Source organism: Hemitrygon akajei, chromosome 7 (genome assembly GCF_048418815.1).
Source record: "Hemitrygon akajei chromosome 7, sHemAka1.3, whole genome shotgun sequence".
In the NCBI taxonomy this organism is placed as follows: domain Eukaryota; kingdom Metazoa; phylum Chordata; class Chondrichthyes; order Myliobatiformes; family Dasyatidae; genus Hemitrygon; species Hemitrygon akajei.
The window spans coordinates 47,542,113-47,568,689 of NC_133130.1; the positions used below are offsets into that span (position 1 = coordinate 47,542,113).

General features: G+C 39.9%; 2 protein-coding genes across 7 annotated transcripts in view; one reads left to right on the top strand and one right to left on the bottom strand.

Annotated features, from left to right (window-relative positions):
- bpnt1 (bisphosphate nucleotidase 1) overlaps nucleotides 1-16,565 on the top strand; it is a 32,928-nt gene extending 16,363 nt beyond the window's left edge. Inside the window, exons 7-8 of the mRNA XM_073050802.1 lie at nucleotides 9,721-9,826; nucleotides 13,165-16,565. Of these exons, the coding sequence (XP_072906903.1) occupies nucleotides 9,721-9,826; nucleotides 13,165-13,313 (255 nt within the window). The 3' untranslated portion in view covers nucleotides 13,314-16,565. The remainder of the gene's footprint in view (nucleotides 1-9,720; nucleotides 9,827-13,164) is intronic.
- LOC140730423 (uncharacterized) lies at nucleotides 607-26,575 on the bottom strand. 6 transcript variants are annotated; one of them, XR_012099597.1, is made up of 4 exons: nucleotides 26,446-26,557; nucleotides 8,212-8,284; nucleotides 5,252-5,497; nucleotides 607-1,609 (listed from the first exon to the last, which is right to left on the bottom strand). XR_012099597.1 is itself a non-coding variant. In XM_073050800.1 (3 exons), exons 1-3 carry the CDS (start codon nucleotides 5,750-5,752, stop codon nucleotides 1,451-1,453), a joined length of 747 nt encoding a protein of 248 aa, XP_072906901.1. In that variant the 5' UTR covers nucleotides 5,753-6,393; the 3' UTR covers nucleotides 607-1,450. The 6 variants fall into 6 exon arrangements, 3 of the variants coding, with proteins under 3 accessions (XP_072906901.1, XP_072906902.1, XP_072906899.1); XR_012099598.1 differs by lacking the exon at nucleotides 8,212-8,284 and having other exon boundaries at nucleotides 26,446-26,575; XM_073050800.1 differs by lacking the exons at nucleotides 8,212-8,284; nucleotides 26,446-26,557 and adding an exon at nucleotides 1,908-1,994 and having other exon boundaries at nucleotides 5,252-6,393.
- Nucleotides 26,576-26,577: the final 2 nt, after the last annotated feature.

Consider the following 26,577-nt stretch of genomic DNA (forward strand, 5'->3'; position numbering starts at 1 on the left):
GCCATAATTACACGTGTCAATCTACACCCTCAGCTCGTCAGCCTTCCCCACAATACTCCTTGCATTGAAATAGACACACCTCAGAAGATTATTACCACCACACAGAACTCTTCTATTTGTGACTTTGCATGAACCTTTAACATCATTTATTTTCACCCCCACTCCACTATCTGCTCTGGCACTCTGGTTCCCATCCCCATGCAAATCCAGTTTAACCCCCCAGCCAATAGCACTAACAAACCTCCCTACAAGGATATTGATCCCCTTGTAGTTCAGGTGTAACCCGTCTCTCTTGTACAGGTCCCACCTGCCCCAGAAGAGGTCCCAATGATCCTGAAATCTGAAACCCTGCCCCCTGCACCAGTTCCTCAGCCATGTGTTCATCCTCCAGTGCATCCTATTCTTGCCCTCACTGGCACGTGGCAGAGGTAGCAATCCTGAGATTACCACCCTCGAGGTCCTGCTTTTTAACTTCCTACCAAGCTCTCTATACTCAATCTTCAGGACCTCCTCACTCTTTCTTCCTACATCATTGGTACTGATGTGTACCATGACATCTGGCTGCTCATGTCGTGGTTACTTGAAATGACTTGGAGGCACAGACAATTCTTCAAGAAAATTAAACCTTTATTTGCAAACAAAGGCTGAGGCAATCAATGAACTTGTCACCGAAAGCCCCCCGAGCTCCGGTGTACAGCATTCTTTATAGTAATTTCTTATCTCAGTTACATTTCGGTTTTATTAGCATACCCAATCAATTTTTAGTTGCATATCATCTATATATGAATTAATTAATCGCTCTTGCCTAGCCTGCGGTACGTCACCATTGTTTTTCACCCGTTCACATTGGGGCTTTATTCGTGGCCAAGATTATGTTTTTCAGACAACCTCCCTCACAGTACATTCCTGCTCGCAGCATCCTGTCCGCCACCGTTATCTCGTACTAAACAAAGGCTGAGTGTAATACATGGGATACATCGCAGCTAATAGTGTTGCAAAACAAACAGGTGTACTGTAAGTGCCATAATATGCAGCTAAGAGAGTACAAAGTATCTAGTGAAAACAACACATAACAAAATGTGCCTAGTAAAATAATACATATTAATATTCGGTACCTAGAAGTGATTACATAGTATAGTAAATAGCTAATACATAGTGATTATAGTTCAGGTATATATAATGGTTATGTTTCAGGTATATATAGTGGTTATGTTAGGTATATTTCTCAATATAATCCCCCCTTTGAGACCCACAGGGTCTCACACAGAAAGAGAACACTCAAGAGGCCGTGCACCAAAGCCAAAATAAAGTCCAGCATTTTAATCCCAAATTTGGGTCAACTACAATTTCCATACTCGGAGCTCAAAATGATCTCTCTCTGTTACCCTAGGCTGTTGAGCCAAAAACCTGTCCCTCCGTAGCTGAGACAGGAAAAAAGACTCAGACACCCTTACAGACTAGTGTCCACATTATTAACACCTTCCAGTCCGCTTGATGCATCGTGCAGACTGTAACAGTACATCATCGGCTTTTCTCCTTGTCTAGGGTCAGATTCAACAATTTCCAGGAGCATCGGGAATTGTTTTGCTGTCGCACGCATTATCAAAGTCTTGAGACATGGAAAAAAAACAGCACAGAATAAATGCACAACTTATCAGCACAATGCCTGCAGTCATTGCCAATTTAATCAGCCAAGCACCCCATCCCCCTAGTTTGCTTTCTAACCAGTCAAACCACTGATGCCCAAATCCTGCATTCTGTTTGACCTCCTTCCGCAGATCCTTTAATTTATTCATTGCTCTGGTGAAAGACCCTTCTGGGCTAGTATTGTTCGGTATGAAAGTGCAGCATTGATCTCCAAACATCACACACACACACCCTTTTTCTGCCAAAAGCCAATCCAGTACCTGTCTGTTTTGCCACGCCATCCTGCTAGTTGCATCCAGCTGTTGCCCTAAGGCCTCCAGCGCATCGTCAGTGTAGTTGATGAACCTCTGTTGATTGTAGTATATATAATTTATCCATTCAACATTTTTGCTTACCCCTATCACAGGTATGATAGCTTCCCAGTGAGCATCTCATGCAGTGTCAGGCATGTCACTGTGGGTGGTACACACATCCAAACCTTTGTTTTATTCTCAGTACTTGTAATACCAATTTGACCACCCTTTGGATGAAGGCCGAACCATTGTCCGAGCTAATCTCCGAAGGTATTCCAAACCTTGGGATCACTTCATTTGTCAGGAACTTTACCACTGTTCCTGCCCCTTGATCCTTCGAGGGTATTGCCTCGACCCATCTGCTGAACCTGTCAATTACCACCAGAATGTATCTTTTCCCTCTTACCGTCTTTATCATATCTACGTAGTCGATCACCAGATGTCGAAATGGTCCTTCAGGCACAGGTATGTGACCTATTGGGGTTGCAATCCCCCTTCGAACATTATTCTGTGCACAAACCTCATACTGTGCTAAAATATAGTCTACCGAAGTAAGGCGATCAGAATCCATCCTTTTTTATTTTCCTTATTACTTCCCCCCTTGCACAAAGGTCCACTCCATGTGCTTCTGAAATTAGGATAGTCAACAAAGGAGTAGGAGCTACCCACAAACCATCCTCTGTGCTCCACAGGCCTTCTAAGTTCTGCTTGGCCCCCCGTCGCCTCCACATTGTCTGTTCTGCCAACGTTGCCCTACCTTGCATTTCAACCAGGTCCTCTATCATGGGTTCCAGCTCTAGGCTTACCTGGGGTGCAATAATAACTGATGTACACCCAGACGCTTTCCTGGCTGCTTTGCTTTTCCTGTGCCTGTCTCTTGTGTTAGAACCGCTGTGACATAACCCTCCTGTCGGTTGGATACATACAAATGAAAAACCTTCTCGTAGTCAGGCAAAGCTAATGCTGGTGCTGACTGCAATTCCTGCTTAATAGTAATGAAAGCTATCTCCACCTCTCCATTCCACTGTAAGCCGTCCTTCAAATTTGTATGTCCTGCTTCTTTCATTATCTTTCTCAAAGGTGCCACAATCTCAGCATATTCTCCTATCCAGTCTGAGCTATATCCTGTCATTCCCAAAAACGTCATCATCTGCCCTACTGTTTGGGGCTTTGGAGCCTTCGTTATCGCCTCAATCTGACTCAGCGCTACTGCCTTTACGCCTTCAGATACCATCCTTCCTAAATATTCCACCTGCTGCTTACAAAATTGCAGCTTTTTCTTAGATACTTTATGTCCTCCATACGCCAGTTTCTCTAAAAGTATCACAGTATCCCGTTCACACTGCTCTTCACTTTCAGAGCAAATCAACAAATCAACCACATACTGTATCAGTGTACTTTCCAGCGAAATGCCATCCAAATCTTCCTTCAATACTTTATTAAAAACGTGGTGAATGCTTAAATCCTTGTGGCATTCTAGTGTAGGTGTACTGGTTGCCTCTGTATGTAAATGCAAACAAATACTGACACTGTTCGGCTAGGGGAATGCTGAAGAAAGCCGAACACAAATCAATTACTGAAAAGTAGCTTGCTTCTGGCGGGATATTAGTCAGCAGTGTGTGTGGATTCGGGACCACTGCTGCCAAATCCTCCACTACCTCATTCACTGCTTGTAAGTCATGCACCAGTCTCCATTTAGACCCGTCCGCTTTTGGGACAGGCAACAGCGGAGTATTGCAGGGGCTGTTTACTCTCTTAAGCACTCCTGCCGCTAACAGTCCCTGTATTGTCGGCGCTATACCTTCCTCTGCTTCCGGTCTTAAGGGATATTGTGGTCTCCTAGGTGGAACTGCTCCTTTCTTTAACCTTACATCCACCGGACTGGCTGTTTCTATTTTCCGCATGTCCGTGTCATGTTGCGACCACAGAATAGATGGCAACTTGTCCAATATTTTATTTTTCTGCCAACCCCTTGCCTGCCCCAACAATGGCATGTGTGGCTGAGGAGTTACTTCAACTTCCTTCATAGTTCCTGTCACATCTATGTTTACCCCTATCTTAATGTAGTTGTTGTCTCCAGATATCCATACCTCAGGCATAACCTTTCTCCAAACCGTTACGGTGCTTACCTGCTTTACCAGGGATCCTAGGTCTTTAGACTGGTATCCCTCATTTTCCAGCAAGGTTACGTGGGGTACAGCTTCCGGTATCCTGTACCATTCTTTCAAGAAGGTATTCCACCTGACTTGCAGGGCTGCCCCCTGCTTCCCAATTACTATGGCTTCCCCTTTTAGGTGTTGTCGAATATCTGTCCTCATGTTCCATCTCCTCTCTACCTCCTTATTCTGAGTCTCATCGAAAATTACAGTGCAATGTAATTCAGATTTGGGCGCTACAGCCTCAGGTAATATGGCCTGCACGCCCTGTTTCCACTTTTCCCAGGTATCCCAGATCTGGTCTTCTATGTCCCCTATCCAAAAAACATTGGCTCTTTTATCTTTTCGCACTATCAATTGAGCCCCTACTCTTTCCACACTTAACCCATTTCTGGTGCATTCTAATTTTAATTCCAGTTTTAATAAAGCATCTCTGCCTAACAAATTAATCAGAGTTCCTTTAGATACTAGTACTGGTAAGACAATTCCTTTATTTCCCATTTTCAAATGCACTGGAGCCGTGCACTGTGTCAACTGTGTTTTCCCCGAGAACCCTACCGTCTTAATAAACTTTCCTGACATGGGAAGGTGAAGGGCATACTGTGGCTGTACGCAAGTGTACGTAGCTCCAGTATCTATCGTCATTGGTGTCAGTTGCCCTTCTAACATAACCTGAACCATAGGTTCCTCCTCTGCCTCCCTCGTTATCATTGGGTAATGTCCCTTCCCACTCGAGTTCTCGGGGCACCCCTAATACCTTGCATAGGGGTTTACAGGTCCGCTCGGACCCCCAGGAGCCGGCATGTGGCCAAACTGTGGCTCCCTTGCCATCGGCTCCTGCTGATACGAGACAGGCCATGGTTTAAATGGGCAGTCTTTCTTTCTTCGTGTGTCCAGGCTGGTTGCATCCCCAGCACAATCTTTCTGCCTCTCTTTCCCCCGTCTCCTCTCTAATCCTCTTTGCCCATAACTCCTCTGTCCCCCTCCTTGGGAGTTCCAGTTCTGTCTGGGCTGTTGCTTAACTCTACTCTGTCCCCAATAGGGCATCTGCGGAAATGTTCCGCCAGAGACATTCATTATTGGCATGGGGTTTTCTGGCCCTTGACTGACAGAATGACCGGTTCCTCCATCTAATGGTGTAATGGCTGTACTCACACTAGTGATGGCTGGCAGCATCTTTTTGCTTTTGTCTTTGTCCTTCTTTTTCAGTTCTTCGAGCTGCATTTGCAATAGCTTTCGCAGCACCTCTTCTTGCTGCTCAGCCAGCTTTCGTTTGTCTCTCCGATATTTCTCCACTGCGTGGACTACGTGATCACTGAATGCTTGTGGGGTCAGTGATGACAGCCCAACCACTTCCTCCAATTTAGACTTGACCTGCGGAGGCATTGCATCCAAAATGCTCTGTCGGAACAGTGAGTTCAGAAACAAGTTATTTTCCACCTCTTGCTCAGTCTCCAGTCTCCACTTTTTCAACTGGTTTTCTACATAGGCTGCTGGGTTTTCAGTGTCTCCCAGTAGTTCCCTCTTTAAGGCTTTGGGGTCTACTCTGGGTGGATAAAGCTTCCTGAGGGCCTGCCATACCCTCTGTCTCACTGGATCAAAATTGGCCCCATCAGTCTGTGGACTGTCCACATTCTGTAAGCCAGCCATCTCCATCAGTTCTTTCAACTTGGAAGTTCCAAGTTTTCAGGCAATCTTATCAGCAGTGCCTTCAAATCTCCCATAGCCAACAATCGTCCCGTTGTTTCCTCCTCAAAGGCTCTAATCCACTTTCCTGCCCCCTCGTGCAGACTAGGCAGAGTATTTTTCAGCCCTTCCAGGTCCTGGGATCCCCAAGGGATATACTGTACTTGTCCTGATCCCTTTACCAGCAGTGGCAGCATCTCCTTCTCCCTGTTCCATGTAATCAAGCTTCCTTCCTCACTTGGTTCTTTATCTATTGCTGGCCCTAGTACTACTGGCTGCCACTCATACCTCCCTGGGGTATACCTTCTTCCTTGCTCCTTCTCCACTCTAGTCCCCTCTTCCATCTCCAATATCTGCTTCTCCGTCCTCTCTCGTATTTCCTTCAAACTCTCGTCTCCTACCTTCCTCCAACTTCCTCTCAACTCACTCCATTCTTGCTGTCTAGATGATTCCTGTTCTTCTAGTCTGTCTGTCTCTACAGTATAACCGATACTCCTCATAATCCCTCTTCTCTCTCAGCTGCTGTAGCCTTTCCACTTCTCTTTCCATCTCCCTTCTTTCCTGTTCTATCTTTATCTTTTCTCCCTCTATCTCGTTCTATATCACCGCTTTTTTCCTTCTCGTATTGTTTTTTTCCTCATTATCCCAAACTTGGACTTCTCCCTGCATGACTGTTCCCGTCAGCAGGGGGCACTGCCTAGGGGTTCCTTCCTCATTATAGGGAGGGGGTTTTTCTGTTTCTTTCGCATCCGGGTACGGAGCTGAAGCCAGCTTCTCACTGTACCTTCCTCTCTCTCTCTAACAGGCTGTTTCTCCAGCACCTTAGTGTCTTCCTCGTTTGTAATCAATATTCTACCTGTCCTCCTCAGCCTTCCTCCGTTCTGAAGAGTTTTAGCACTTCCATTTTTCGTTCTCTTTTTTGCCCTCTTTTCTTTGATTTATCTTTTGGTTTGTAATTTTTAAATTAGTGCCTCCATTTCTTTGCACATACTTACATCAAACGTTCCTTCTCTTGGCCACTTTGTGACCAGGTTTTTGGTTCTTTTTTCCCATTTTTCTGAAGTTTTTGTGATCTCATATTTAATTAACGGGAATTTTATGCTCAGAATCTCTACTGCCGTTCCTTCACCTGTCATGTTATTCTCTCTTTTTAAGGTATTTCAGAGATTCACAGTTTGTTTACTGGATAATATTATTTACTCTAATTCTATGCCTAGTCTATTCTGTTCTGCCCGTGCAGACCTCTATTCAGAGCGGTACCCACAGAACTTGCTCTTTGCACCTCGTCTGTTCAGACCCTTATCTCTTAAGGCGGTATCCACGAGGATTTTCTACTCTAATTCTATTCTATTTTTCCTTACCCTGCCCGTTCAGCCCTTTGCTCTGTGCGAAGTGGTATCCACAGGGATTTACCAACATCACGTGGAATTTTCTTCACTCAATTTCTTGTTGCCCTATTCGTACTTACCCCCACTGCAGTGTTCTCGATCAATCCTCTGAGCCTCCTGTCAAACCCTCAATTCTGCCAGATTCTTTGGATCGGAGAGACCCTTCGGCAGTTGCTACACACTTCTGAGTCCCCGAGACCCCCAAAACCAACAGAATTTTAATCCAAATTATCGCAAAAAGCGCTTATCTTTTTCTGGGTGTACCCGTAATTCTGTTAGCTCTGTAAGGGCTCCCGAGAGACCGGGAAGCGGCCTCAACCCGCCGAATCTTTTCCGCGGGTCTCTTTCCGACCCTGCTCGCGGTCGCCAATTTTGTCGTGGTTACTTGAAATGACTTGGAGGCACAGACAATTCTTCAAGAAAATTAAACCTTTATTTGCAAACAAAGGCTGAGGCAATCAATGAACTTGTCACCGAAAGCCCCCCGAGCTCCGGTGTACAGCATTCTTTATAGTAATTTCTTATCTCAGTTACATTTCGGTTTTATTAGCATACCCAATCAATTTTTAGTTGCATATCATCTATATATGAATTAATTAATCGCTCTTGCCTAGCCCGTGGTACGTCACCATTGTTTTTCACCCGTTCGCATTGGGGCCTTATTCGTGGCCAAGATTATGTTTTTCAGACAACCTCCCTCACAGTACATTCCTGCTCGCGGCATCCTGTCCGCCACCGTTATCTCGTACTAAACAAAGGCTGAGTGTAATACATGGGATACATCGCAGCTAATAGTGTTGCAAAACAAGCAGGTGTACTGTAAGTGCCATAATATGCAGCTAAGAGAGTACAAAGTATCTAGTGAAAACAACACATAACAAAATGTGCCTAGTAAAATAATACATATTAATATTCGGTACCTAGAAGTGATTACATAGTATAGTAAATAGCTAATACATAGTGATTATAGTTCAGGTATATATAATGGTTATGTTTCAGGTATATATAGTGGTTATGTTAGGTATATTTCTCAATACTCACCCTCCCACTTCAGAATGCTATACACCCGATCAGAGACATCCCTGACCCTGGCACCCGGGAGGCAACAAACCATCTGTAATTGATTTACTTATTATTATTATTATTATTATTATTATTATTATTATTATTATTTTATCTTGTATTTACTTTTCTATATTATGTATTGCATTGAACTCTGCTGCTAAGTTAACAAATTTCACGTCACATGGTGGGGATAATAAACCTGATTCTGATCTCTTGGTTTTCCTCTTTGCAAACACCTTTTGCTAACATTATTTACAATCATAGGTCACCTTCTACATGTATACATCTTTATGTCTCTTTTGACGGTTGCTAGATTAATTGTGTATTGAATAAGATGCATTCTTATTCAATGTTTAGTATTTGATACAAATTCCCACTTTTTCTCACTATTTTTGTGATTGTTCTGTACTGAGCTTAGTTTATAATCCTGTATCCTACCTTGTCTCGTGTTGTTAGCTTGTGCTGCGGATACCCTCATTGCCCGTTCTCGGCTTTATATAATCAGATGGACTGCTTCTTTTCTCATTACGTGTTAATGATTTGGATAACAGAATTGATGGCTTTGTTGCCAGGTTTGCAGAAGATCAAATATAGGTGGAGGGGCAGGTAGTATTGAGGAAGCAGGGAGTCTGCTGTAGGACTTAGATTAGGAGAATGGGCAGAGAAGTGGGAATGGAATATAGTGTAGGGAAGTGTAGATAATGCACTTTGCTAGAAGGAATAAAGGTATTGACCATTTTGAAAAAGGGGAGAAAATTCAAATATCAGAGGTGCAAGGGGACTTGGGGGTCCTCATGCACAGCTCATAAAGGTTAACTTGCAGGTTTAGTCAGTGGTAAGGAAGGCAAATGCAATGCTAACATTCATTTCGACAGGACTAGAATATAAAAACAAAGATGAGGTTTTGTAAAGCATTGGTTAGACTGCACTGGAGTATTGTGAGTAATTTTGGGTGCTTATCTAAGAAAGCATTTGCTGGCTTTGGAGAGGTGCCAGAGGAGGTACACAAGAACGATCTTGAAATGAAAGAGTTAACTTACAAGGAGTTTTAATGGCTCTGGGCCTGTACTCGTTGGAGTTTCAAAGAATTGGTGGGAGGGGGGTCTCATTGAAACTTATCGAGTATTGAAAGGCCTACATAGAGTGGACATGGAGAGAATGTTTTTGGTAGTGGGAGAGTCTAGGATCAGAGGCCACATTCTCGGAATACAAGGACGTCCCTTTAGATCAGAAATAAGGAGGAGTTTCTTTAGCCAGAGGCTGGTGAATCTGTGAAATTCATTGCTACAGACCGCTGTGGAGACCAAGTCATTTGCTGTATTTAAAGCTGAGGTTGATAGGTTCTGTGTTAAACATGTTGTACCTAAAATGTCCATTGGATACCTCCTGAATCTCTGAGTTCCATTGCCGCACTTGGTTGACAAATCTGTTTTCACATTTCTATATTGTGCCTTTATTAACCCATAATTTACTTTATTCATGCAGGTTTTACAACTTATAGAAGGAAAGGCTTCAGCTTACATATTTGCAAGTCCAGGCTGTAAGAAATGGGACACTTGTGCCCCTGAGGCTATCCTTCATGCTGTTTCAGGTAGGTAGATCTATGAATTGGTTCATTGGAACCAATCTCAGAATCAAATATCTTTGATTTATTTTAGAGTGAATGCAAACAATATGACTCTGCCAAATCTCTTGATAATTTCCAAAAAAGTCAATGTTTGTTGAGCCTAAAGTGAGTTATAATGATTTTCTCCATCCCACTAACTACCCAAAAGTCCTTCCAAACATGGTTGGTGGGTCTTTTGCCTTCTTGCAAGTTAGCATTGTTGAAAACAATACTCTCTTAATCCATATAATTAGCACTGTTTCAAAATAATGGCAAACTGCTTCTTCCTCCCACCAGTTCTGGACAGCCTTGGTGAATCTCACCAGGATCTCCTCTTTCATGTGTATGAATCATCATAACACTGATCTTGCATAATTGACACAAGGAGTAAACTCTGCAGATGCAACACTGCCAAGCCCTCCCCAATACTCCTCTTCCTGGGTATATGAATATTTCTAACTTGCAGTTCAGCTCAATGATGTAAATTATTATGTTATTCTATAATCTTGTTCTGGACTTCTCTTTACTGATGTAATTCTCAGTCACACTAACACTTTGTATTGTATCACTTTTGAAGTAACTGTCGTCACCGATAGCAATATAAAATTAAATAATTGGGCCCGGAACACATGCGTTGTTACAACTCAAGCATTCATTTTATTTTTCTTGTGCACAAGGAGAACAGCAGAGCCCCTGTCACCCATACTGTTCTGAAATCTGAACAGAAAACTGCTATTTCTATTCAGGAATAGAAATTCCATGAGTCCTGACGAAGGGTCTCAGCCCGAAATGTCGACAGTGCTTCTCCTTATAGATGCTGCCTGGCCTGCTGTGTTCCACCAGCATTTTGTGTGTTATTTCTATTCAGGATTAGCTTATCAGTTACGGATATTGATCATTGATCTTGCGAGTTTGAATTCCTTACTCGCAAGATTAATCGCCATGCACAAAAGAGGTGTTAAAGTCAATCAAAACTTCAAGTGGACAGCTGATGATATTTTGAAGATAGTAAAGATAATAGAGCCCTATTTATTGAGTCTGTTTCACACCCTTCCATTATTCTCATCTTGTATATCCCCGGCACCCCTTTTGTGTAAAAAGTTTATATGTTTCAGGAAGACCCTTCTGAAAAAGGCTCACTATGAAGGCCTCACTTGTCTGGCTTGAACACACACTGCCGCAGTCAACCCAGCCTAATTATCAGTAAGCAGATAAGTTTCATTTGACGACGCCTGCCACAGGACACAAGTTGTCTTACTGCAACTTCCACAGCACTCTAAAGCCAATAATTCTACTAAAAACATTTTCTTAAGAGGCTCAATTCTCAGCTTTTATTTTCCTTTTTCCTTACTCTTCCGTATCAATAAGATCAGGTGACTTCCTTTTAAAAAAAATAAATGACGTGTAGATAATTTCCTTAATTTTGTATGAAGATCTGAACGTTTCATTTTGATAAGAAGGGAAAACTGAGAAATCTGACCTTTAGTTTGTATTATTATTCTCAACCATGTTTACGTAAAAATACTTCATATAATTTCTGGGCATATTTGATTAACCTGATTTAATACTAAGTGACTCTTTCCAAAGTCATGGTCTCAACATCCTTGTATTATTGAGGAAACTGGTATGCTATATGAACAAGAAAGCAGTTCAAAAATAAATTCTCTTAACACTGTTTCAACATTTGAATGTGTGCAAATTGATTGAAATGTTGTAGTTGGAAAGTCAAAATGATCCTAGTTTTTCAGGTGCAGTTATCTACTGTTGCTGTGGATTCAATTCCACTACTAAGTGATGTAATTGATGTTTTCACTTCAGAATTTACCCATGCCAAGGCTCTAGAAAATAGCATTTTAAGTTTCCTTTCATGCCACTTCTGTGCGATAAATGGCAGTGTAAAATCAACTCTGCAAAGGCGTTTCCTTGGGACTATTTTTGAAAAGCAAGTATAATTTAATAGCCAGAAGGAATGTTGTATACACTGTAAGCAGTACTTAAAACTCAACTGTTATGATTTTGCATCCATTAAAGATTTGAATATCAACATATTGCCTGTATAAGCCATTGAAATCCCTGCAACATTTAATTTCTTGATCCATATGTATTAATTTTGGTAAATATTTAGATATTCTATTAGATAAAATTTTTGCTATTATTTTATAATCTGTGTTCAACAAAGAAATAGGCCTATATGATGTTGGTTTTAAAGGGTCTCTATCTTTTTTTGGCAATACAGTTATGATCGCTGTTAAAAAAGATTGTGGAAGTTTATGCATTCTTTCCACTTGGTATATTAATTCCATAAAAGGAGGAATTAATAAATCTTTAAATTTTTTATAAAACTCAGGAGGAAAACCATCTTCTCCTGGGGATTTATTACTCTGAAGTGATCCTAAAGCTTCTTCAACCTCTTTTAATGTAAAAGGCATATCTAATCCTTTCTGTTCTTCCAAATTTAATTTTGGAAGGGTTACTTGTGATAAAAATTTATCTATCTCAGCAATCTTATTTTGTGATTCTGATTGATATAGTTCAGTATAAAATTTTTTAAAAGTTTCATTAATTTCTAAAGGCTTATAAGTAACCTTATTTACACTTGTTCTAATTGCATTTATTGTTTTAGAAACCTGTTCTGTTTTCAACTGCCAAGCAAGAATTTTATGTGATCTTTCACCTAATTCATAACATTTCTGTTTAGTTCTCATAATTACTTTCTCTGTACGATATGTCTGAAGTGTATTGATATATGGAGAAGAATTAATCCAAGAGAAAGAGATTATTCATTTTATTCAAACAGACATAAAACTTACTCAAGGATTGATTTTTTTTAATTATCAAAAATACTCAAGATAGAGTGAAAAGTGTGGAATATAAAGCAAGAATATTGTCAGATCATTCCCCCTTGATAATGACAATGATAATGATGGATAAGGAGGAATCAATTTATAGATGGAGATTTAATTCAACTCTATTAAAACGTCAAGATTTTTGTGATTTTATGAAAAAATAAATCCAATTTTTTTTGGATACAAATCTACATTCAGTTGAGGATAAAATTGTATTATGGGAAGCGATGAAAGCACATTTAAGGGGTCAGATTATAAGTTATACATCTAAAATTAAAAAGGAATACGCAGCAGAAATAGATCAATTGGAAAAAGATATTATAAAGTTAGAAAAAGAATCTCAAAGATATATGACAGAAGAAAAACGAAGACAACTTGTTAATAAAAAAACTACAATATAACATTTAATTTCTTAAAGAAAATAAATTTGAGCTTTATTTTGCCTCCTTTTTTATTGTATGCCTTTGTGCTCTTTAGGTAAAATGACAGACATTCATGGGAATTCTTTCCAATATCATAAAGACGTGAAGCATGCAAATACAGCAGGAGTCCTTGCAACATTGAGGAATTTTGACTATTATTCAAGCCGTGTTCCGGATTCTGTTAAAATGGCCCTAATCCCATAATATAAAAAAACAGAATATTCTCCACTTTGTACTTTTGCAAATAGTACAGTCTGGGAATTATTCTTTTCATTTTGTAAGGAAACTGATTTCAGAGTTGCTATCTGACTGTTATGTGGGGGCATTGATTTTTCAACAGCCAATTGTTCTAAATCTGTACAAAGCCTTTTTCACCGTTTATCACCTACCTACTGCTCGTTACGCTGCTGGCGTTTAGGACAACAATGAAGGTCCTCCATCTCTGGCGGTTTCAGGGCTGCCTTCATCATATCAATAGCTCTGTTTTTGCTACTGTCAGTTACGCAAGTTCCGGCTGGAGACTCAGGAATACTGTCACATACAGATGTAGAAGGATTCTTCATTACTGTTTCCATAACAGTTTTGTTTGACCAGTCAGGGTTGTTAATGCTGAACTGAACCCCTGAGCCTGGATGACCAGTGGACCACTCTTAGTCTGGGTTCTACTCTTTTACCTGTTTGGCGTGGGTGACCCTACCAAGAGCCAAAGTATAAAGTCCTGACTCCAGCCAATATAGCTCTCTAGGTCATTCAGATTGTGGTCCCTCAAAGGAAAGGCTAGGTTCTATCAACAAGCAGAAATAGTGAACCGATTTGCCTTATGTACTGTTACGTTTTGTATGGTCCCATAATGGAATAGTGGCTTCTTGTTTGTTTCATATTTCTTCAAACAGACACTTGGATGTACATGTATGGAATAATTTTATGCAATTTTGAAAAATTATATATCCTACCTTTGTTTAACTAGGATGATGAATTTCTTTAGGTCTAATAAAGATTGCCTTACAATAAATCCTGGTTGGATGTCAGCTGTTATTTTACTAGTTTGACTAACTTTGAAAACTTCAATAGATGTATGGTGCAGAGCACAGTGGCTGGTTGCATCACAGCCTGGTATGGAAACAGAATAGCCTACAGAAAGTTGTGGATATGGCCCAGCCCTGTCACCCATACTGTTCTGAAGTCTGAACAGAAAACTGCTATCTCTATTCAGGATTGGCTTATCAGTTACGGATATTGATCATTGATCTTGCGACTTTGAATTCCTTACTCGCAAGATTAATCACCATGCACAAAAGAGGTGTTAAAGTCAATCAAAACTTCAAGTGGACAGCTGATGATATTTTGAAGATAGTAAAGATAATAGAGCCCTATTTATTGAGTCTGTTTCACACCCTTCCATTATTCTCATCTTGTATATCCCCGGCACCCCTTTTGTGTAAAAAGTTTATATGTTTCAGGAAGACCCTTCTGAAAAAGGCTCACTATGAAGGCCTCACTTGTCTGGCTTGAACACACACTGCCGCAGTCAACCCAGCCTAATTATCAGTAAGCAGATAAGTTTCATTTGACGACGCCTGCCACAGGACACAAGTTGTCTTACTGCAACTTCCACAGCACTCTAAAGCCAATAATTCTACTAAAAACATTTTCTTAAGAGGCTCAATTCTCAGCTTTTATTTTCCTTTTTCCTTACTCTTCCGTATCAATAAGATCAGGTGACTTCCTTTTAAAAAAAATAAATGACGTGTAGATAATTTCCTTAATTTTGTATGAAGATCTGAACGTTTCATTTTGATAAGAAGGGAAAACTGAGAAATCTGACCTTTAGTTTGTATTATTATTCTCAACCATGTTTACGTAAAAATACTTCATATAATTTCTGGGCATATTTGATTAACCTGATTTAATACTAAGTGACTCTTTCCAAAGTCATGGTCTCAACATCCTTGTATTATTGAGGAAACTGGTATGCTATATGAACAAGAAAGCAGTTCAAAAATAAATTCTCTTAACACTGTTTCAACATTTGAATGTGTGCAAATTGATTGAAATGTTGTAGTTGGAAAGTCAAAATGATCCTAGTTTTTCAGGTGCAGTTATCTACTGTTGCTGTGGATTCAATTCCACTACTAAGTGATGTAATTGATGTTTTCACTTCAGAATTTACCCATGCCAAGGCTCTAGAAAATAGCATTTTAAGTTTCCTTTCATGCCACTTCTGTGCGATAAATGGCAGTGTAAAATCAACTCTGCAAAGGCGTTTCCTTGGGACTATTTTTGAAAAGCAAGTATAATTTAATAGCCAGAAGGAATGTTGTATACACTGTAAGCAGTACTTAAAACTCAACTGTTATGATTTTGCATCCATTAAAGATTTGAATATCAACATATTGCCTGTATAAGCCATTGAAATCCCTGCAACATTTAATTTCTTAAAGAAAATAAATTTGAGCTTTTTTTTGCCTCCTTTTTTATTGTATGCCTTTGTGCTCTTTAGGTAAAATGACAGACATTCATGGGAATTCTTTCCAATATCATAAAGACGTGAAGCATGCAAATACAGCAGGAGTCCTTGCAACATTGAGGAATTTTGACTATTATTCAAGCCGTGTTCCGGATTCTGTTAAAATGGCCCTAATCCCATAATATAAAAAAACAGAATATTCTCCACTTTGTACTTTTGCAAATAGTACAGTCTGGGAATTATTCTTTTCATTTTGTAAGGAAACTGATTTCAGAGTTGCTATCTGACTGTTATGTGGGGGCATTGATTTTTCAACAGCCAATTGTTCTAAATCCGTACAAAGCCTTTTTCACCGTTTATCACCTACCTACTGCTCGTTACGCTGCTGGCGTTTAGGACAACAATGAAGGTCCTCCATCTCTGGCGGTTTCAGGGCTGCCTTCATCATGTCAATAGCTCAGTTTTTGCTACTGTCAGTTACGCAAGTTCCGGCTGGAGACTCGGGAATACTGTCACATACAGATGTAGAAGGATTCTTCATGACTGTTTCCATAACGTTTTGTTTGACCAGTCAGGGTTGTTAATGCTGAACTGAACCCCTGAGCCTGGAGGACCAGTGGACCAATCTTAGTGTGGGTTCTACCCTTTTACCTGTTTGGCGTGGGTGACCCTACCAAGAGCCAAAGTATAAAGTCCTGACTCCAGCCAATATAGCTCTCTAGGTCATTCAGATTGTGGTCACTCAAAGGAAAGGCTAGGTTCTATCAACAAGCAGAAATAGTGAACTGATTTGCCTTATGTACTGTTACGTTTTGTATGGTCCCATAATGGAATAGTGGCTTCTTGTTTGTTTCATATTTCTTCAACCAGACACTTGGATGTACATGTATGGAATAATTTTATGCAATTTTGAAAAATTATATATCCTACCTTTGTTTAACTAGGATGATGAATTTCTTTAGGTCTAATAAAGATTGCCTTACAATAAATCCTGGTTGGATGTCAGCTGTTATTTTACTAGTTTGACTAACTTTGAAAACTTCAATAGATGTATGGTGCACAGCACAGTGGCTGGTTGCATCACAGCCTGGTATGGAAACGGAATAGCCTACAAAAAGTTGTGGATATGGCCCAGCCCCGTCACCCATACTGTTCTGAAGTCTGAACAGAAAACTGCTATCTCTATTCAGGATTGGCTTATCAGTTACGGATATTGATCATTGATCTTGCGAGTTTGAATTCCTTACTCGCAAGATTAATCGCCATGCACAAAAGAGGTGTTAAAGTCAATCAAAACTTCAAGCGGACAGCTGATGATATTTTGAAGATAGTAAAGATAATAGAGCCCTATTTATTGAGTCTGTTTCACACCCTTCCATTATACTCATCTTGTGTATCCCCGGCACCCCTTTTGTGTAAAAAGTTTATATGTTTCAGGAAGACCCTTCTGAAAAAGGCTCACTATGGCAACGTCCACACTACATCGGATAAATCCGTAACCGAAGCTTTTTCTCTTCGTTTTTACCCTCCATCCACACTAAAATGTCGTTTTCGTCCCTTGAAACTGGAGCTTTTCAAAAATGCTTTCTAGGGTGGGTATTTTTGAAAACGCCGATTCGGCAGATCAGTGTGGACGTGGTAACCGGAGAAATCTGAAAACACTATCAGACGGCAGCGCACCATTTCATTGTTTTCTTGAACACAACCTAACAATTTCAGAACAGACGGCAACCAGACTGAAGCCAGAAGAGTTAGAAATATACTCATCACATACTTTGACCTATAGCTTACTGAATAAATAAGTATACTGTACTCACTTCGCCCTGTTTTCTGTCCTTGCTTGTATGAAGGTGGTTTACCTATTTATGCAAGTACTTCTCTGACAATAGATGTGTAACAGCCTAATGTAACATTGTATGGAAATACAAGATAATACTGATGCAGACATGTTTTATACATTTAACAAGGTGCTTTATTAATGCAACAGAGTCAGTTTTTCAATGTTCGTCGTCAGCCGGATCATACAGTCCGTGAACTCCCTGTCGATTGCCTCCATACACTTCAGTATGTTTTTTTTACTTTTAAATCTTCCTGCATGAGAGCCAACAGCTGCCCGTCATTTAAGTTTTTCTAGTCTGTAACTGAACAAACACACACCGTCTTTCACAGCGAGATTCAACACCAAACGTCACTTGTTTTTGGTAGATGTGTCCTGCGCATGTGCAGTAGGAGAAGATTCGCGGAAATCTCCGTTTCAATGTAGACAGAGATATTTTTTTAAACGCATAGTCTGGCCGGCTATTGTTTTTACACGAAACCGGCGTTTTCAAAATTATCCGGTCTAGTGTGGATGTAGCCTATGAAGGCTTCACTTGTCTGGCTTGAGCACACACTGCCGCAGTCAACCCATTATCTGCAGTAAGCAGATAAGTTTCATTTGACCACGCCTGCCATAGGCTACTGCAACTTCCATAGCACCCTGAAAGCCAATAATTCTACTAAAAGCATTTTCTTAAGTGGCTCAATTTTCAGCTTTTATTTTCCTTTTTCCTTACTCTTCCATATCAATAAGATTAGGTGAATGTTCCTTTAAAAATCAAAAATCACAGGTAAAAACCCTCCCACCACTGAGTACATTTACTAGGAGCTCTCACTGGAAAGCAGAATCCATCATCAATGATCCCCACCATCTAGGCCATGCTCTCTTGCTGCTGCCATCATGAAGGAGGTACAGGAGCCTCAACACTCAAACCAGCAGGCTCAAGAACAGTTATTATTCCTAAACCATCAGGCTCTTGAACCAGAGGTGATAACTTCACTCACTTAAACACTGAACTGTTCCCATAACCTATGGTCTCACTTTCAAGGACTCTTTTGTCTGATGTTCTTTGTAGTTGCCCATTCTAACAAACCAATTGCAGCTGCTGGTGATCTAGCATAGGTTGCTATCCTTGCATGATGCACCCTCTAAGCACTCTAGTAATGATAGTCCACAAAGTTGACTATTTAATAAAGACCCTTTATTAGCAACTAGCAAAACATAGAATCTTGAAGTGATGTAACTAAGCGGTCAACAAAAGATATGATACCCCAGAACCAAACTGCACAGAACAAAGTACGAATACATAACTTATTCCCTTTGCTTTTATCAGCTTCCACCCACGTGACTGACTAACTTCATAAACATGCAACACAGAATAGATAGAGAGCAGATGCATGGCTCCTACATTCTCAATATTCATTGTTTATTTATTTATTATTATTATTTTGTTAAGTTTCTCTTTTTGTATTTGCACATTGGTTGTTTGTCTTGTTTGTGGTTTTACATTTGATTATGTTGTGTTTCTTTGTATTTACAGTGAATGCCACAAGAAAATGAATCTCAAGGTTGCATATGGTGACATATATGTAATTTGATAATTTTCTTATAACTTTGAGTTTCTGAATCATTTTCTAAAAACTTAAACCTTTCTATTATACTTCACAAATATATTAGTGGTTACCTTAAATTCATTAGCACAACTTACATTGATATAGTCATCAGAGTCTCCTTTATTTACACAAGTTTTCAAATTTTTGGGTTTTACTTCGCAGGGTTCAGTTACTAATCCTTTGCTACTTTTGTCCAAATCAATTATCCCTCACAATTCAAGGTAGGTAGGATGAAGTGTAGAACATTGATGTGATCAGTTGGTTGTGAAATTGCTTGGCTCTGTCTATTGCATGCAAACAGTTAGTCCTGTGTGTAGATTCACTAAGCTGACATGTCATCATTTTTAAATATTCATGTCCAGTGAATATAAGAACATATAAAATAGAAGCAGGAGTTGCCCATCAAGTCTGTTGAATCTGCTCTACCAGTCAATAAGATAATGGCCGATCTGGCTGTGGACTCAGCTTCACCTACCTGCCTTTTCGTCATAACTATTAATTCCCCTGCTATGCAAAAATCTATCTTAACTGTGTCCTAAATCTATTTAATAAGGTAGCCTTTACTGCTTCCCTAGGCAGAGAATTCCCCAGATTCACTGCTCTCTGAGAAAAGCATTTTTCCTCATCTCTGTCCTAAATCTATATTCCTGAATCTTGAGGCTACGTCCCCAAGTTCCAGTCTCAGATACCAGAGGAAAGAACTTCCCTGCCTCTAATCAATCTCTTTCATAATTGTTTGTGTGTGTCTATAAGATACTCTCTTATTCTTTTGAATTTCAGTGAGCATAGTCCCAAACAACTCAATCTCTCCTCACCGGTGACTCAATCTGCCCTCATCTCAAGAATCAGACTAGAATCTCCTCTGCTCTGTCTCCAAAGCCAGTGGATCTTTCCTCAAGTAACCATAGTCAATATTCTCACTTGACAATGATATGCTTTTAATTACTACTGTTGATTACGATTTTTCATTGCTACATCACATTTTCTGTTGACTTGCCTTCATAGATGTACACACATCAGATTTTCACATGAGGCTTTTCAGGTCTGCATTCATTTCAAGAGACTATTATGGGGTTTCATAAGCCTCAAATATCCTATTGTCCATGAAGGGATGAGTAAGTACATTTTAACATTTCCTTTCCAATTGATTTTGATTCTACCAGTGTTTCACCTCTGAAAAACAATCCCTCAGAAAAGCTGATTATAATGAAGTACCAGACAAGACTGGTAATTCTCACATATTAACTGTGCAATTCATGCAGCATTCTATAAAATGATGAGCTTTGTTGTTGCTTCTTCATCAATGGCATTATAATGGAAATCCAATTCTTTGTGCCTGCAATTTGTCTTTCCTGCAAAAAGAAATGCATGTGTCACAGTGATAGCTATTTATATTTTATTTCCTGGAGAGAAGGCAAACTGTCTCAAGTGTCTGCATGCCCAGAAGCAGTCACAACAGTGTCTTCTAGGTTCTGGCGCAGGTCCCCTTATATAATCACCTTGAGAGGTTTTGATCAGTCGCCAAATGTGTATCAACACAGAATACCTCAAACTAAAATGTCACAGCAAGTAAGTTCCTTTAAGTTTGAGAATAGCATGAGCAGAGACTTCAGCAAGTTCTAGAATTTTCTGCACGTCTTTTGCTGTTACTCTTGGGTTCTTTTTCACCTACTTCAGCATTGCATGTTGTGTTCTTGGTGTGATCTTTGCACGATGTTCACTCCTAGGGAGAGTAACAACAGTACTGAGATTCCTCCATCTGTAGACAACTTTTCTTCCTGTGGACTGATGAACACTCGGGTCTTTAGAAATGCTTTTGTAGCCTTTTCCAAAGTTCCTCTGAAAGTTGTTTTGTTTGAGGCAAGGTACACATAAACAGACCTTTCTTGAGAAGAGCAGGCTCTGTCAGTAACCTGACATGGTGTGTCTTTTTTATTGGGCTGTGAACCTCTACAACCCACACGTCCAATCTCATCTCACTGATTGGACCACATAACTCCAGCCTTTGTAGAAGCATTACCCCAGAGGTTCACATGCTTTTCCCAACAAATGCATGTAATATTAAATCATTTTTCTCAATAAATATATGAACAAGTATAATGTTCCTGTGTTATTTATTTAATTTTATTCTCTTTATCTAGTTTTAGGACATATGAAGATCTGATCACATTTTAGGTCATATATATGCAGAAATAGAGAACATTCTACAGGATTACAAACTTTCTACCACAATTGTAGCTCTCCATACCCCTACTATCCATGTACATATCCAAACTTCTTTGAAAAGTTGAAATTAAGCTCAGATTCACTTGTTGTGCTGACAGCTCATTCCACACTCTCACAACTCTCTAAGTGAAGGAGTTTCCCCTCAAGTTCCCCTTAAACTTGTCACCTTTCACCCTTAACCCATAACCTCGGGTTGTAGTCCCATCCATTCTAAGTGGAGTCTGCTTACATTTACCCTATCTGCACCCCTCATAATATTGTATAGCTTTATCAAATCTCCTCTCAATCTTCTATATTCTAAAGAATACAGTCAGAACCTAATCAATCTTTCCTCATTACTCAGGCCCTTCAGACTCCTTGTAAATTTTCATTGTACTCTTTCTTGTTTACATCTTACCAGTAGGTAGGTGACCAAAACTGTATGCAATACTCCAAATTAGACCTCACCAACATCTTATACAAAATCAACATAACTTCTCATCTCCTGTACTCAATACATTGATTTATAAAGGTTTACTTTCCTTGGACTGAAAGAGGAGGCTGAAGTGTGACCTGATAGAAATATATGTTTACGAGAGACATAGTTACACTAATTGATCAAAATGTTTTTAGCTGTGTTAGGGGTGTCAGAAACAAGAGGGTATAGTTTAAGGTGAGAGGAGATTTTAGGAAGATTTATATACAAGAGTATGGTTGATAACTGGAACATGCTGCTAGGGAGGAGGTTATTATTATATATTGGTTACTATTATTATATTTAAGAAGCATTTAGAAAGACACAAATAGGCAAGATAAATAGGACAGGTGCTGCTAGGGAAAAAGTTGGCATGGAGTGAGGGGTCCAATTCTGTATTGTAGAACTCTGATGCTGTATGTCTACAAAAGGCTTCAGAAATGGATATGTATAAATTGGTATTTGGAAAAAGACAGATTTTGGATTTATGTACTAGGACTTGGTGTCACTGTCTCCAGGTACTGGATATATATAAACCAATAAGAATTGACTATAGTTTGTTTTGCACTGGGTGACCAGAGGCATTGACTTTCTTCCAAGTCTTAGTACATAAATTTGCACGTACAGTGGTGCTAGAAAGTTAGTGAACACTGTAGAATTTTCTGTTTCTGCATAAATATGACCCCAAATGTGATCAGATCTTCACGCAAGTCCTAAAACAGGATAAAGAGAACCCAATTAAATAAAAAATACAAAAATCACTATATGAGAAAAATGATCCAATATTAAAAGAATTTGTTGGAAAATGTATGTGAACCTCTGGGGCAATGCCTTCTACAAAAGCTACTTGGAGTCAGGTGTTCCAATCAATGAAATGAGATTGGAGGCATGGGTTGCAGAGGTGCCCTGTCCTATAAAGAAGGACACACAAGTCAGGTTACTGACAGGGCCTGCTCTTGTCAAGTAAGATCTGTTTATGTGCACCATGCCTTGATCAAAACAACTTTCAGAGGACCTTAGATGAACTGTACAGCTACATGAAGCTGGAAAAGGCTACAAAATAATTTCTAAAGACTTGAGTGTTCATCAGTACACAGTAAGGGAAGTTGTCTACAAATGGAGGAAACTCAGTACTGTTGCTACTCTCCCTAGGAGTGGGCATCCTGCAAAGAGTACACCAAGAGCACAACATGCAATGCTGAAGGAGGTGAAGAACCTAAGGGTAACAGCAAAAGACTGGCAGAAATCTCTAAATCTTGCTAAAGTCTCTGTTCATGTGTCCACTATAAGAAAAACACCAAACAAGAATGGTGTTCATTGAAGGACAGCACAGAGGAAACGACTGCTCCCCTAAAAAAAATTGCTGCAAATCTCAAGTTTGCAAAAGACCACCTGGATGTTCTACAATGCTTCTGGAACAATGTTCTGTGGATAGATGAGACAAAAGTTGAACTTCTTGGCAGAAATGCATAATGTTCTGTTTGGAGGAAAAGGGGCACTGCACACCAACACCAAAACCTCATCCCAACTGTGAAGCATGGTGGAAGGAGCATCATGGTTTGGGGCTGCTTTACTGCCTCAGCTTGTACTCATTGAGGGGACAATGAATTCAAAATTGTAACAAGACATTTTACAAGAGGATGTCAGGGTAGCAGTTTGTCACCTGAAGCTTAAATGAAGTTGGATAATACAAGACAATGATCTGAAAGACAAGTGAAACAACTGAAAGATTTAAAATGAAGAAAATTTGTGTTTTGAAAGACAGTGTCAAAGTCCTAACCATAATCCTATAGAAATTTTGCATAAGGACCTGAAGCAAGCTGTTCATGCAAGGAAGCCCACCAACATCCCACTGTTGAAGCAGTTTTATAAGGAGGCACGACCTAAAATTCCTCCAAACCGATATGCAGGACTGTTCAACAGTTACCAGAAATATTTATTGAAGTTATTGCTGTACAAGGGGGTCACACCAGTTACTGAAAGCAAAGGTTCACGTACTTTTCCCAACAAATACAAGTAATATTGGATCATTTTCTCAATAAATAAATGAACAAGTATAATGTTTTTGTGTTATTTATTTAATTGCATTCTCTTTATCTAGTTTTAGGACTTACATGAAGATCTGATCACATTTTAGGTCATATTTATACAGAAATAGAGAAAATTCTACAGGGTTCACAAACTTTCTAGCACGAGTGTATGGTCCTGGTGAAGGTCAATGGGAGTAAGCGGTCTAAATGGTTTTGGCATGGACTATATGGGCCAAAGGGCCTGTTTCTGTGCTGTACTTCTCTATGACTCCATGACTCTAAGCCAGCCTATCCAATCTCTCCCCATAACTAGTCCTTCAATCCAAGCAACAAACTGGAGAATCTCCTCTGTACCCTCTCTATTGCAATCACATTCTTCCTATAATGTGAGCACTAGAAAATGCATTATACTCCAAGAACTGATTAACCAGTGTTCTGCAAAGTTGTAACATTGTGTCCCAACTCTGATATTCTGTGCCCTGATCCATGAAATTAAGCATGGCATATGCTTTCTTCACCAGCTCATCCACCTGTGCAGCCACTTTCAGGGAAGTAATTAAGTGTTCCAAGCAATTATGCTCAAATATCATATGATGAAACAGCCTTACAACACATTATGCTTTGCTCTGACCATTCGCTACTTTGATTGGGAGAATTGCGCAGATGGCTCGTCATTGCGCAAAGCCTGAGAAGATTTAAAAAGCCAGGAGTTTCTTTCAGCAGGAGATTTGATTGGGAGAAATACACAGACGCAGATGCTGATCATTGCGCAAGGCTGCTGAGAAGGTTGTGGGCTAAAAGGGAGACACTGCTTAGTGGAGCAGTTGTCGGAGTAGCGTGAGTCAGAGTAGTAGGGCTTTGGCACATTGGGGCTTCGGCAAGGAGGGGCCTAGGCGAGATAAGGAGGTAAGTTACTTTCATCTCTCTTTTTTCCTCTAATTTAAGAATAGCGGGTATGACTGCAGGGCCAGTTTTCTGCTCTGGGTGTCAGATGAGGGATATCTGGGAGACTGCCAGCCAAGCCATGCTCTTTTCTCAGAGCTGCCATCAGATAGAAGTTACACAAGGCTCAGGACTTACACCAGCAGGTTCAAGACCAGTTATTACCCCTCAACCATCAGGCTCTTGAACAAAAAGGGATAACTAGGATCATTCTATTTCTGACATTCCCACAACTGAAGGTCTCACTTTAAGGACTCGTCATCTCATTATTTCATGCTCTTGTTATTTATTGCTAATTTATCTATATTTACATTTGCAGAATTTGTTGTTCATTGATCCTGATTAGTTATTTTTCTATAGATTTGCCAAGTATGACTGCAGGAAGAAGAATCTCAGGGTTGTATGTGGTGACATGTTTGTACTCTTGATAATAAATTTCACTTTGAACTTTAAATGCAGTTCTGGTCGTTATACTGCAGCAAAGATGTGATTAAGCAAGAGGAGCCATCATTATGTGCCGTGCCAAGCAAGAGAAAGTGCAGAAAAGTTTAACAAAGATGTTGCAAACAAGAGAAAATCTCCAGGTGCTAGAAATCCAAGCAACACACACAAAATGATGGAGGAACTCAGCAGGCCAGGCAGCATCTTTGGAAAAGACTTTTCGGGCTGAAACGCTTCAGCAGGACAAAGATGTTGTCTGGATTAATTAACACGTACAAACAAGCTGGATGAACTCAGCAGGTCGGGCTGAAACGTTGACTGCTCGTTTCAACGGATGCTGCGCGAGCTGCTGAGTTAATCCAGCTTGTTTGTACATGTTGATTTGACCACAGCATCTGCAGTGCACTTTGTGATTAAAGAGCTTGAGTTATGAGAGAACGGATTGGTTGGGTCTGTTTTCCTTGGAGCAAAGGGTGCTGAGAGGCGTCACGATGGAGATATATAAACTTATGAGACATAAATAAGTGTGTTTCTCATGGTAAGGGTGTCTAGTTTATGATGAGGGAGGACGTTTGATAGGGATCTGAGGAGTAAAGATATTCACACAAGAGTAGTTGGTATCTTGAATCAAAGAAGGTGGGTGAAGGCAAGAACAGTAACAATATTTAAGAAGCATCAGGTACTTGAATGTGCAAGACAGAGGGAGGGTAATGGAACTAAATCAGTCATGCTCCAGAGACAGAGAAGCAGTTTCAGCGACAGGTTACTGTCGATGCAATGCTCCTCAGACAGGATGAAGAGGTCAATACTCCCCAATGCCATTAGGCTTTACAATTCAACTGCCAGGACTTAAGAACTTTTTTTTTTAAAGCTATTATTAATGCTTTTTGAGTTAGTGATTTAGATGCATATCATATTATTACTGAGTTAAGTATTGTATGTAATGAGTTTTTGCTACAACAAGTGTATGGGACATTGGAAAAAATGTTGAATTTCCCCATGGGGATGAATAAAGTATCTATCTATCTATCTATCTATCTATGTAGGATTAATACAGTTAAGTATGCTGCTCGGCAAAGTGGCGGCAGACCAAAGGGCCCATCTCTGAGTCTATGCTTCAAATTTAGAAGTTTACTTGTTCACGTGCTTCTGTAAAGTACGTGCTCTTTAAACATTATAACACTTCAACATTTCAGTCGATGCCAACTCTTCCCCTATCCTCTCCACCTCCCAGCCTGGTCTTTTCAGTTTGTAGAAATTGTCTAATACGTGGCAGACTGCAAAACATTGTTATGACAATTATACATCAAAAATACAAAAAGTTCGTTGTAAGCAGTTCCTCACTGTTAATCCGTGTGCCTTTTAATTTCGTCGTTTCAGATGAGATGAAATGTTGCAGACAAAGGTAATTAACCCCCAGCGATGACTGGGCAGAGTCTGAGGGAAAGGTTTCCGGAAGAAGCAGTCATGGGGGAA